A 13,908-nucleotide genomic window follows, 5' to 3' on the forward strand; every position below is an offset into this window, starting at 1 on the left:
GTATGTGGATGTGTGTGATTGAGTAAAAGTGTATGTGTATGTCACACTGTGTATGCATGTTACAGTGTGTGATTGAGGCAGGGACACTGGCCAATATGTGGGAGATTGTTGGGTATTTGACTCTAAAAATACACTTGGTGTGAAGTTTGCATGAGTAAAACGTTAAAAAAAAAAAAAAAAAAAAAAAAAAAACATGACTTCAGTGAAACTCATTAGCCAAACAAATCTAAAATTTTGAGTGTGGTCTACACCTACTACATCTGTAAAGTGACCTGAGATAACTCCTGTTGCGATTTGACAATATAAATAAAATTGAAAATGTTCAGTTGTGCAAATAAATGGCTCTGAGTTAGGACTGGGCAGAATAGAATAGATATTGTTTTAAATTTTGGATATCGTAAAATGACACAAGTGGTGTCTTTTCCTGGTTTTAGAGGCTACATTACAGTAAAGTGATGTGATTTTCTGAACTTACTAGGCTGTTCTAGCTGTTCTTTTATTTGCCTTTCGCCACTTAGTCATTATTTCCACATTACTGAATGATTATTTATCAAAAATCTCATTGTGTAAATATTTTGTGAAAGCACCAAAAGTCACACCTACAATATTGCTGCAAACTCGACCGATGTATTTGGACAAAAACATCGTGATATTTGATTTTCTCCATATCGCCTAGCTCTAACTCTGATATATATATATATATATATATATATATATATATATATATATATATATATATATATATATATATATATATATATATATATATATATATACATACATACATACATACACACACACACACACACACACACACACACACACACACACACACACACACACACACACATAACACTTCTAAGAACATATGATGGAATTAGCGGAGGTATTTTGATAGAAATAAATTAGTTACATTAAACACTTATGTACAGTGTAAAAAAATAGTACAGATTGCTATTGTAAGCACTGATCCTTTATATCCTAGGGACTTCAAAGCAATAGTTTGAAATTTTGGGAATTGTGCTTGTTCACTTTCTTGAGTCACATCTGTCTGCTAAATATGAAGCTAAGACAACAGCTGGTTAGCTTAGCTTAGCATAAGGGGTGGAAAAAACAGCCAGCTGGCTCTGTTGGAAGTTTCCATAGAACCACAATGTGACACTTTCAGTTTTTGTATGGAGAAAAGAGATGAGACTCTGAGCTTAAGAGGTGGATTTTGTTGTCTTTGGAAAAAGCCAGGCTAGCTCTTTTGCCTTTTCCAGTCTTCATGCTAAGCTAATTAGCTGCTGACTGTAGCTTCATATTTAGTGGACAGGTATTGATCTACTTATCTAACTCTTGGCAAGAATGTATTTCAGAAAATGTCAAATTATTGCTTCCAAGACATACTTGCATAGGTCAAGTTTGGCCTTTTCAGGTGAACATTTAACATCATCTATTAATTTGTTCAAGCAGAGCCTCAGTCAGGCAAATGTAGGCTGGAAATGAGTTGAGATATAAAGATGTGTACCAGCTGTGTCTGTCATACACAGTTGCAGATTTGTTGCAATATTCAGCAAAACGAGCTGAAAAATGTCTTGCAAAGTTGAGCTTGAGTCTGCTCAGTCCTCAGAAATAAAACTCATCTCAGTGGGTGGTCCCAGCGGTCTATCGCAGGTCAGGCACAGGTTGTAGTAGCAGTGATCGAGGGTGAATGTCCTCATATTATTGTCCGCATCACTGGAATATTTCAGCTGCATTCCATTATCACCACACCCCATACATCCTCCCCCTCCTCCCCCCCCAGTGAATGCAAAAAAAGGAGCACAATCCGCGAGCACAACCCTGTAGGATTCTGGGAATCGTAGGAGGTTCTACCACCACTTCTCGAAGAGGATTCTGTCTTTCGGGAGGCCGAAGTCCATGAGGGTTTTTGAAAGTGCTTCGATCATGGGCGGGGGCCCACACAGGAAACACAAAGTCCTCTGCGGGTCCACGTGAGCCCGCAAATCCTCGTCTGCAATTCTCCCGTCTGGGGAGATGCAAGGGAAGTCAATCAATTATTCAAGACTCAGTGCACTTGGATAGAACATGTTCTACATGACGACGGAGATAAATCAACAAAGACGGCTGTGGAAGAATCTGTGAGAGTCACTAAATCATCCCTGCTAAACAAAGAAAAGTGTAGGCGTGTAGGTGCGTGCTTGTATGGGCATTGCTTACGGTTGATAAATGGCTGGGGGTGCGAGTCAACATCTATGCTCTGTTGCGTGACGTAGAGGTCACAGGAGAGCTTGTCAGGGAACTCCCGACACGCCTCGATGATGGAGCTCTGGGAACACAGGAGGTAGGTGGTTAAGGTAGAGTTTCTCCTCACATACTGAGACCCACCTGCCCATATACTGTATGCCAGACATACTGTACACATGGACACAGCTAGCAGAGATATTCCTTAAAATTCCTTACAAATATTCCAACAGTCAAACACAATACACACCTTAAAGAGCAGTTCCTGGGTGTTCTTGGCGCTGTAGCAGAGGTGGGCAGAGATGTTGTAGTCCCGCCCACCAGAGGCGCGGTTGAGACGCAGCAGATCGGTGCCGTGCAACAGAATAGAGTACAAGGGGTTGATCCCTACGCCGCCGGCCACCAGCAGCAAATGCACAGTGGGGTCGGAGGGCGTCGGGTTAAAGAAGAAGTCCCCGCCGACGCGCATGGCCACCCGGGAGCCCACTGTGCACTGAGGGGAAGAGAGAGTGTTAAGGAGATAGCAAGACACTGGGGTGAGCTCGGTAATTTAGACTCCCAACATTTTTTAGAGAGATTTAAGATCATTTTTTGGGGCTTTTCCCTTTAATGACAGTGGATGGACCAGAAAGGGGGAGAGAGAGATGGGGGATGACACGCAGCAAAGGGCAGCGGGTCAGATTCGAACCCGCGCCGCTGCAGGACTCAGCCAACATGGGGCGAACGCGCTTACTGGGTGAGCTAGAGGCCGCCCCAGACTCCCAACATTTCTCTTTGCTCTCCAGCTGAAATACACCTTTTGAAATAAACTCCACAGACAGGCCTCAGGAAACAAACACTGTTACAGTAGATCATACACAAAAAAAAACTATGGGTGGGAGTGATTTCACAAATTTCGCAGAGAAGGTCTTTTGAAGTCAAAAGGAGCAATAAATACGCCTTTATCTGCTCACACACGCACACGCACACAATCTGCTGTTGTGGTCCCTACACTATTCCTGCTTAGAGAGAGGAGTCGGAGCGCAATATCAAACAAACAGATCATCAAACGATCCCAGAGCAGAGAGCTGTAAGTCGAAGAACGCTCAAACACATCCCACCGCTTTCTGATACTTATTTACACAAGGCGTAGTAGCTCAAAGCTATTTATTAGGGCGCATCATCAAACACAGAAGCTGCGAACAAACATGCAGAGTGCAGAAATGGAAGGGGAAGGTAATCAGAAAGGAAACTTATATTCACACTACCACTACTGGATTAAATGTCCTTGTAGACAAAATACAATGTTATGCACTAGAGCTGTCAATCTTCCTCTATAATACCATTCAAATTCCATTTGATATTTTTTTTTTATATTCAAATGATATTCAAATATTTAATGCTCAATTGCAGCCTGTAAAATAATATGTACTACACTACTCAGGCTTATTCATTGTCAATGCCATTACAAGCATGTGGTGGTTGTTACACGTTCCGTCCACTAGAGGGGCTGCCAACATTAGCCTGGCCTTGAGGGGACCTGCACGCAACTTTGTTTACATTCATTTTCCACCACGAGCACACACACTACAGCGACAAACATAAATCAACAGAGAACTCTGTAATGAAACATTATCAACAAGTGTAGTGAAGCAGCTCTGTTGTAAAGGCTAACGGAGCTCGGTTGGCACAATGACATCATGTTAGAAAGCACAGCCAAAACCATTTGTCATAAACTAGCTAAGTAAGTAACAAACGATGCTAACTGCATTAATAACCAAGCCAAACGGTGCAGTCACTACTATTTTACTGATTTATGAGCAACCTCCTTCTTGCAGATTGTCACGTTACTGAGAATACAGCTATTAGAAGGTAATATATGAAGTTTAAGCTAACTCTGACAGCTGTGAGGGCACATAAACTTTAGCTTTCTCCAGGCAGCTCCAAGCTAAGCTAAAGTTACTATACCTCGCGCAGTTACAAAACAAGGACAAGCTAACTAATGTTAACATAAGCACTTTGGCTTGGTGGAAGTCGATTTTAAAGTCATTTTCCGTCCTTCTTACGATTTCCAGCCCCAGTCTGTCACTCCCCCTTGTACTAACGTTACTCGGTACGTAACGTTAGCTCCGTAATGTTGTACTGACGTTACTCGGTACGTAACGTTATCTTAGACCTCACAATGCCTTGTGTTTCTACTCCCGCTAAGTTATTGTTCATAAGACGTGACATGAGTGACACGTGGGTAGGCCAAGGTGAGAAGAGGGAGATTAGCTGACGTTAGCCAACATATTTATAAAAGAAAAAGTCACATTCGAATAGTATTTTTTTACTATTCGAATCATATTCGAATTTCGGCAATGTTCCAACAGCCCACCAAGAATATTTTCATATAACATTTTTTTTAGGTGTTCACACAAGCTTTATTTACCCTGTCGGCTTGCTCTAGTCTACACACAGTTAAACACCAACTTTTCTGGATTTTTTAGCTTCACTACCGCCGACTCACTTTGACAAATCCTTGAGAGCAAATAAACGTTTGAAAAACATTGGGGATCATATGGCTAACACCTAAAAGAAAATTATGACTTAAGTGGTTTAATGTAATAGATGTTCAATTGGGAGTGCATCACACTTTTTTATTCTAACTTTTTAGAACAAGTTAATGCCCACTGGCTGCTTCTGCAGGGCTGAAAACAAGATATCTGAAAATCTCATCTGACTTGCCATTTTCTTTTGACGCTTCATAACCAGTGGTGTGATTATGTGGCGGCAGTCTTTATTTTCTCACTCTATAACACCTTAACCATTTCTCAATGCCCTGATTGCTCCACTCCTTCTGCATCTCTTTTCTTGCACCCTCACGTTCTTTTTTTCACCATCTCCCTCATGCATACACAAGCAATGTAATCTTCCAAATCCAACTCCTAGTTAGCAATATTTCCAGGTAACTTTCAATAATTTCCCCAGGAAAATGACCACTGACAGTAATTTGGGGAATTTCATAATATAATCATACAATATCATACTTCGCTGTGGATCCAGTGTGCTGGGGGGTGTTTGGTGTATTTGACGGCCAGTTCAACGACGCCCTCCCTCTGCAGCAAACCCGGGCTGGAGCACATGGAGAAACCTCCCACCTTCTCCACACCGGGGATGAAGAAATCCACCCTGCACACAAGACCACAAGGTCACGTTTTGATTCAATTTTCGGTTTTAACAGGTTTTTTCACAACAGGGACGTCAATGCCACAATTAGAACTACTAGATGGCAGGAGGGTAGGCTACAACAACAGACTGAATTACTCAGGTTTTTTTTAGAGGCGCAAGTGAATGCACCATTAGTTGAACAAGGTGTACCTGAAGGCACCATGGAATCCCATGGGAGCCCGCATGCTTTACCTTCGTTGTTTGTTTACATAACTTATGGGGAAGGCAAAAGTCACCACGTGACTTCAGGGAAGCCGGCAGATTTTCCAGTTATGTCGTTTCTCTGTCATCTCCGACTCCGGCAGTGACCGTGGTGTCTGGAAAAGTCAAGCTGCAGGCACCCTGTGTCTTTAGCTGCATGCTACCAGCTGGTAATCTACGCTGTGTCTGTTGTTGTTTTCTTCAGACATGTATGTGTAGGCGGGGGTGGAGAGGAAAAAATTCTGATTTTGAGAGTCAAAATCAAAAGCTCATTTTGATAAATGTTTTTATTTAAAATCGAAATTGTCACACCTCTAATTAATAAGTCAACCAAAGTATTATATAAGTGGATATTTGAACTTAATTATCCATAGATAGTGAGTTATCAGAAATATGTATTCCCAGTGGTTAAAAATCTGCTCATGTTCTTCACCCTATACTATGTTTGAACATGGATGTGTTGTTTTAATATCATTATATTGTATTATATGTAGTATTTGTATTAGATTACATGTATTACAACTACATTCACCTTATTATAAACATAACTATAATGCTTTCATTTGAATTCTGAACATTGTGTTTTCCTACAAAAGTCAGTTATTCTGATTGACTTTTCAGATTTCTAAACAACAGTTTATTCAAGAGTAAAAACTCGCTGAACTGAGGGGGTCAAAGTGTGAATGAGTGGTGCCCTTTGACCTCAGTGAAGGGGACAGCCTGTTCCAGAAACCAAGTAGAACAACACCAAACCAGATGGAAAGTTGCTTGCTGGTCAGTTTATACGAAGTGCAGCGTCCCAGTCTCATTGGTCCAACGTGGTCGCATCGGTTCGTCAACAAGAAGAGCAGAGTACCCCCAGAGGTAAACCGCAATGCTTAAAAGTTGGGCTAATGTTCCAACAACACAATGACCCACTGTTACACAGTCTCCACAACCCTCAGAGGCCTCATAAATATGGATCTGCTGTGAAGACGGACACATATGTTCCACCCACCTCCTCCTTCTTCTCCTCCTCCTCCTCTCCCACCTGGAGACGAACAACTAAACAGTCCTTTTTTCTCAGAAACACTGAAATTCAAGGATTTCCATCTATTTACATTCATTATCAGTAGCTGCAGGGCAACTGGCTGCCGGTTTTATATCTCACCACCGCCCACCTACAGCATGGGCTCGTGTACATATACTGCATGTGCGGGGTACTAATTAACATTGGCAACATTGACTGACAGACAGAAAAAAAAAAAAGTTCTGCCTTCATCCAAGAAGAATTTAACTTGCTATTAAGATTCGAAGAGAGCTACTGGAAGTCAGCTTGCAAGCTAAAACACTGTCCAGTGTAATGTTTTGCACCAGCGAAAACAATCCACTGTGTCTCAAGCACCTTTCAAGTCAAAGCTGCAGGTGCAGATGCAACCCAGTGCTTACAGCAATTACTTACACAAAATATATGAGCAAACAAGCTTTTTACTGTAAGTCCCTAACTATTTAGTTCATTCTCATTTTTAGAAAAATCTCTAAATAGGCTAATTCGTAAACTTTGATCCTTCCTTGTTTTCTTCTTATCAACAGTAAGCTTGAGCTGTCGTACATGGCGATTGTGATGTAGGATTGTAATCTCTGTAAAAATTTTGTGAGAAAGGAAAACCACCAGACTAATGGTTGGACAAATCCAGCACAATGCCACCACCTTCTGGTTACTATGTGCACTACAGGCACTATGAAACTACTCCAGAGGGATGTTTCACAAAGCACGCTCAGGCAGTGACCTAGACCTACAGTATTTGTCCCAACAGGAGAGGTCAGAAAATAGTTTAAAAAAAAAAAAAAACTAACCCAGAGTAACTTTCTTATTTCTCTTAGTCTCATTTGTCATAGCCACCTGGGCTCATATCAGAAAAGAGCAGAGAACATCTGGCGTTAGCTGTCAAAACCGATAATTGTCATTTACACTTTGCATCACATATGTGAATATTGGCAGTTTGTACATTCACACTTTTCCTTCAGGCTTCTTTTCAACTGATAAATCCTCTGTACAGCAGCTGTCGATTCAACTGCTGAGACAATCAACAACGCGGTTTAGCTAAAACATCACCCCCCCTCCCGGTGTTACAACACAATGCAACAGTGCTTGTTAACCTGATTAAAACATGTTTAATGAGTGGGTGAAGAGTTAACATGAACGTCTACTCACCACTGTCCTGCTTTGAAGCTGAAGTCTGGATGGACAGCTAATCTCAAACGTTTTACAGTCTCTGACTCGTTTATGATGCCACATACTTGAGCTGGATACAGAGCCTGTGTTACACGCACGCACGCACGCACGCACGCACGCACGCCACACACACACACACACACACACACACACACACACACACACACACACACACACACCCCCCTTAGGATGGGCTGGATGAATGGATACAGTCGAGATTTATTAACAAAAAAATATCAACTTACATTTTGTCTGTAGTTGCTCGCTGTTCTCTCTAGATGGTCCATTTGGCTTTTGGAGGACATCTTTCTTCTAAAAATTAAAAAAAGGAGGTAGTTTTTGTCACTTGCCTTGTAAGTCAAACATTATCTTATTTAATGAGGGAAGAGCTACACAGGAACCACATAACAAGAATATTAAAAACTGCAAGTGGACTTTTAGTGGAGCAGCTAGGTTGAAATATATTAATAACAACTGTGCATTTTGGGATAAAAGCAACACATTTGGCTCAGATGTAGGTCTATATGAAATGAAAAGACATAAATATTGCAGAGCTGCAAATCTGGCCCCCTGAGGGATAATAAGGGACACGAAATTTGCCAGTAAACAAATGAGGGACTAAGCAGGTGCAGGTGATGGCAGTAGTGCCTGTCCCCAAACATGGCCTGCCTGGTAAATTGCCCTTATTACATGCTGTTCCAGACAGGCACTAGTTGTACTAATTCTGTTATAGAGCAAGATCACAATCATTTTGAGGTATCTTATTTGGTGCCATAGTCCATGTGAACAAGGCCTCTGTGAAGCGATCAAACATATGCTACAGATTTCGTTATTTTACATGTTAGTAGAATCAGCTTTGTTTGATCGTTTGAATATGTGCTACAAGTTTACAGCACCCGGACAGTGTTTCCCGCAGCACTTTCCAGTTTAGGCGGCCGCCTTAACAAAGTCTTCAAAAAAAAATTTAATATCCGCCGTGTTACTCTGTCCTGTTTGAGTGGCTGTAATGTACAAGTCGCATCAACACAGTCACAGGAAAACAAGGTAACGGCGAGTTGTCAAGATACCACCAATCACAACGGAAAGAGCATATGCTTCGGGTGAGTGTACCTGTCGTTTATTCACATTTAAAAAGGGATAAATCGCCATTAACCGTCGCGTGCGCGTCGGAGTTTGTCAACAAATGTGCGGGCAGCTGGGGCATGCCCGGGCAGAGACGGGGTGATGGACTTACCGGAGCGTTGGCATATGGCAGGCAGAGAGCATTTATATATGTATCTCTGTCCTGTTCTTCACATCAGCGAGGCTTTCTTCTCTTGTTTCAACGAAGTGAATACATGACGAAGTCACTGGAACTATCCATCACCTCTCGCGCGTAGATTCTCAACGTCCCGGCTACTGCCCGGTCTTTGAGACACAACTGTTTTTTTTTTTTTTAATCACTACACACGGTTCACAACACACGGTTAGTTAGCGTAATTAACACTACACACAGTGACATTACGTGTCCTGTTTTTATTTCACGCATACTATCTGCTTAGAGTGAGTGAATATATGGGCTGAGCTATTATCACAGAGCTGTTTGTTTTGGAGAAAAGTTGTCAGGCGAAGTGGAAGAGAGCGTGTCACGGAGGATAATGGGAGCCATGCGAGTAAAACTGTTATAGCGCTTTTTTTATATAGTTGAGGTTAAAATTGCACATTTTTGAAAGCTGGTTATTTATTAATTATAAATTATTATTGAAATGTATAGTGTATTAGTAACTTAATTTGAATAAAAAATCTGTAGTGCTAATGGAAAGTAACACTTTACACTTTTACACCTGGACAGTAAACTAACAAGCATTTCCCAGGATAATGTAAAATTAGAGTTCCCTTGTTGTGTAGCACCACACTGTCCTCAGGAGTGATCAGACAGGACAGCAGACCACAATAACGTTGATTCTATCCGCCTGTATCTTCCAGATAAAAACTCACCTTGTAACGGAGCAGGGGCCCCACAGCCGGCAGCGGAGCAGACCGGCGGCGGAACACGGTAGGCTGAAACTTCGGGCAGCGGAGGACAAGAAACACGGGGTGCTCATCGCGACCTGGGATGATAACAGGAAAAAAAAAAGAGCAGAGAACATCTCTCGTTAGCTGTCAAAGCAGAGAACGGTCATTTACGCTTACATATGGAATCATTCATTGACAGTTCATACATAGACAAGTTTCTTTCAGGTTTCTTTATGATAGATAAATCCTCTGTACAGAAGCTGTCAATTCAACAGCTGACCTAAGCCCCTCAACAATGCGACTTAGCTGAAACGTCATCACCCCCTCTGGGTGGGAGGGCACCCCACACAAAACTCACGGAATAATCTAGTATACCTTAACCATAGACTGTAAATGTTAACATACATAGCATGTCAGGTAAATGCCACTTAACAAAACGTGCCTCATGCTCGCTGCCATCCTCTGGTGTCTTTTGACGGACGACGATGACAGGAATAAGAGGCAAACTGACCCTAAAACGTTACATACTGATCATAAAGCGGCTAAGTATTGCTGTCATTATTTTCAATAGAGTTTGGCGTGACCTCCTTCGTCATGCTGATGGTTAGCTAACTTGCTAAAGCTAAAGCTATTAGCAAGTCAATGCCGGGGCCGGTTTGTTATTTGACACAGGCACGTAGCTAGCTAATACTATCGCAAACAACGAGCTGCTGAGCTCCTTTTCTTACCGAGATAAGACGATGTCAAATGAGGTTCATATTTGTCTCCTGTATCTTCGGAGTAACCTTGGTCATGTTGTGATTACATGACACTACTGATGCGGTATTATGAAAACCGCTTGGCAAAGGCAAACCCCGCCCTGTGTAGAAGCCTTATTGGTTAAAGTGAGGCATTTACCTCGAGTAGTTAAGGTCCGGGTAGCTTATTGGTTAAAGGTTAAAGGTCCTGAACAAATCGGGTTCCGGTACCGCCTAGCGTCTTCTTCTGCTATTACAGCATTGGCTTGGCATTCAGTCTGTTGCTGTAGCGCCCTCTTCTTGACGGGTGGCGCATCAGAGCATGGACCAGACTCTCCTCACTTTCCTACCGTTTTTTATAGCCTATTCTTTCAATTACAAGTGTATTCCTCAAAACCCATTCACATTATTCCTTTAGATGTCAATGGCAACAACTATCAACAGTACATAACAATGAATTTGTTTAATAGATTCTTTACTGATTGTCCTGTTTAGCAAGTGGCATATATTTTTGTATATAAAGATAAAGTATAGCTTGCTTGTTGTGAGTTTTGCCATTAAAGTTTTTATTTTGTCAATAAAATGTTAGGCATAGCTTCTTCACTGCATTGTTTTAATTGTCTACAAGCACATACCACCGCTGGTTTAAGATGAGGATCTCTCAAAGAAATGACAAATTTGGATATAATCTTATTGTCTTTGTGGCGCGTCAAAGAGCAACTTTTAATAGAAGACATGAGGTGACATGAGACAACGCATTGGTCGGTGTTTGTCAGCACTAACTCTTTAACACCAGTTAGATGTAAAGCAGCAAATTGGCCCAGAGAGGGAGAGCTTACACTGATCTGATATGGAGTATTGAGATCCTTTAATAAAGTGAAAGTACGAATACCACACTGTAAAAATACTCTATTAAAAGTGAAGTCCTGCATTTAAAATATTATGTAGCCATAAGTAAAAGTATGAATGTATAATAATCAGGAAAATGTTCTTAGCCTACTATTGGTACATTATGACTAATGCACTGATAATGTAGTTGGTTGAGGTGGGGATAATATATTATTATCTTGTGTAGAACTTTAATTTATGATTAGGGAGGACTAATTCGTGGATTATTTCCCAATTAATCAAATTGTTTATTTTGTAAAAATTTTCTTTTTGATTACGATTATGATATGATGATGGCACACCCATCCAGGTGAGTCAACTCCTGAGCTTCATCCCTCATCACATCACCAAGGCCGTCCTCACAACACACACGGCCGAGTCTGCAGGTGAGTCAACTCCCAGCCAGACTCCCAGTGATGAGGAGAGCCAGCTATTCTCTCAGTTTATCCCTGAGACCACCAATGAGGAAATGCTTGAGCAGTATGGATCTTGGATCAGAAAACCCAAAATCTTCCAGAGGGCTTTTCTCAACGAGGACATCCTGGAGTCCCAGCGGCACATCAGCGAGCCTCATTTGTCCAACCGGTATGCTGTGGACTGCAATAACATTGTTGCCTGGACCCTCATACTCACACAGATTCTCAACCAACTCAGGCCTCCTTTGAGCTTTGATGAAGAAACTGACTCTGGAGATAAAAGTCCAGACAGCCTCGACATCCCCGACAGTAGAGAGAAATTAGAGCCAGAAAGCGAGCCCAACATCCCCGACAGTAGAGAGGAGATAGAGCCAGAAAGAGAGCCTGACATCCCCGACAGTAGAGAGGAAATAGAGCCAGAAAGAGAGCCCGACAGTAGAGAGGAAATAGAGCCAGAAAGAGAGCCCGACATCCCCAACAGTAGAGAGGAAATAGAGCCAGAAAGAGAGCCCGACATCCCCAACAGTAGAGAGGAAATAGAGCCAGAAAGAGAGCCCGACATCCCCGACAGTAGAGAGGAAATAGAGCCAGAAAGAGAGCCCGACATCCCCGACAGTAGAGAGGAAATAGAGCCAGAAAGAGAGCCCGACATCCCCGACAGTAGAGAGGAAATAGAGCCAGAAAGAGAGCCCGACATCCCCAACAGTAGAGAGGAAAGAGCCAGAAAGAGAGCCCGACATCCCCGACAGTAGAGAGGAAATAGAGCCAGAAAGAGAGCCCGACATCCCCGACAGTAGAGAGGAAATAGAGCCAGAAAGAGAGCCCGACATCCCCAACAGTAGAGAGGAAAGAGCCAGAAAGAGAGCCCGACATCCCCGACAGTAGAGAGGAAATAGAGCCAGAAAGAGAGCCCGACATCCCCAACAGTAGAGAGGAAATAGAGCCCGAAAGAGAGCCAACAAACCTGGAGCTGCCGCTGCAGGAGGAGCTCTTCCCTGCAGAGACGGTGACAGAACCACAGCCTGAAAAGAAAACTAAGAAGAAGAACCAGTTTTTCTCTTGGCTCTCTAAACTGGCCAGGTGCAGGAAGCCATAAGACAAAGCAAACACAAAGACAAAGGGATATTGTTTTTTTCTGATCTTTTCCTTTTGTATTGCATTTAATAAACATGTGCTGTGAAGATGGTTTTTAAAGGTGAATCTTTGTTGCACCGGGAGCCAGTGAAGGTGTTAAAGTGCTGAAGTAATATGTTCAGTTTCCATGGATGCAATGACACACAAATACACACATGAGACATGGGGATGTTGATGTTGGTCCAGGCTTTGCAGAAGCATGTTTATACCAGTAGGTGGCAGAAACAGACAACTGCTTGAAATTGTGTCAATTTAATCTGAAGGAAATGATAGATTGGCAATAATTCTTTTTATTAAAAACATTTTTGTTAACATTACAGTTTAAATCTTTACATTAACATTAAGTTTATAAAAGCATTGTTTATACTTTATGTGGGAAACACAATCACTCCTTAACTCTTTGATTTGATAGGTAATATCAAATTACCTATCAAAATAGAATATTGAATCTGAATGTGAGCAACTGCAACTGAACAATTTCCCTGAGAGGATGAATAAAGTATTCTAATTCTGATTAATAAAAAAAGATGGTGCCACTTTTCACACCATATTTTTGTTGTACCAATCAATATTTTCATATTAATAACTAATGAAATGACTAGTCTGCAGTTGCTCTGAGCTCATTGTTTTGGTTTTACATCCCACAGCTTTACTGTTTTGGTTCACTCTCAACACCCTTATCAACCTTGTTACCACTAGCAGCAGGCATATATGCACATTTTATTTCTATTTTATCTCTAATCCCAGATAAATTACCATATTTGGAGTAACATTTATTAGCCTTCATCTTAAAATCAAACATGTCTGTCTAAAAGCACTGATGAAGTCTGGGAGCGCTCTCACCTGTCAGCTCTCTGTCCAGGTTAACTTGATGTTTCGACTGCTACAGTGACGCTTTCTTCTGTGA

The 13,908-nt window shown here is 41.7% G+C and overlaps 1 protein-coding gene and 1 long non-coding RNA gene across 3 annotated transcripts; one reads left to right on the forward strand and one right to left on the reverse strand.

Moving 5' to 3' along the window:
* Nucleotides 1-818: 818 nt before the first annotated feature.
* Nucleotides 819-10,763, reverse strand: oxnad1 (oxidoreductase NAD-binding domain containing 1). Of its 2 annotated transcripts, XM_028598355.1 has the most exons (8): nt 10,555-10,763; nt 9,809-9,921; nt 8,077-8,143; nt 7,811-7,914; nt 5,235-5,376; nt 2,477-2,719; nt 2,203-2,311; nt 819-2,011 (listed from the first exon to the last, which is right to left on the reverse strand). In XM_028598355.1, exons 2-8 carry the CDS (start codon nt 9,913-9,915, stop codon nt 1,854-1,856), a joined length of 930 nt encoding a protein of 309 aa, XP_028454156.1. In that variant the 5' UTR covers nt 9,916-9,921; nt 10,555-10,763; the 3' UTR covers nt 819-1,853. The 2 variants fall into 2 exon arrangements, with proteins under 2 accessions (XP_028454156.1, XP_028454158.1); XM_028598357.1 differs by lacking the exons at nt 9,809-9,921; nt 10,555-10,763 and adding an exon at nt 9,066-9,243.
* Nucleotides 8,807-11,983, forward strand: LOC114568713 (uncharacterized). The gene is made up of 3 exons (XR_003694314.1): nt 8,807-8,931; nt 9,797-9,866; nt 11,762-11,983. It is a non-coding gene; the product is annotated as an uncharacterized LOC114568713 (long non-coding RNA).
* The last annotated feature ends 1,925 nt before the right edge of the window (nt 11,984-13,908 follow it).

This window comes from Perca flavescens, chromosome 14 (assembly GCF_004354835.1).
Source record: "Perca flavescens isolate YP-PL-M2 chromosome 14, PFLA_1.0, whole genome shotgun sequence".
In the NCBI taxonomy this organism is placed as follows: domain Eukaryota; kingdom Metazoa; phylum Chordata; class Actinopteri; order Perciformes; family Percidae; genus Perca; species Perca flavescens.

Coding starts and splice junctions, on each gene's coding strand:
- oxnad1 (XM_028598355.1), bottom strand. CDS start 9,915: ATGAGCACCCCGTGTTTCTTGTCCTCCGCTGCCCGAAGTTTCAGCCTA. Junction 5,377..7,810: donor AGCTTCAAAGCAGGACAGTG/GTGAGTAGACGT, acceptor TCTTGTGTGCAG/GGTGGATTTCTTCATCCCCG. Junction 2,720..5,234: donor CACACTGGATCCACAGCGAA/GTATGATATTGT, acceptor TCTTCCCCTCAG/TGCACAGTGGGCTCCCGGGT.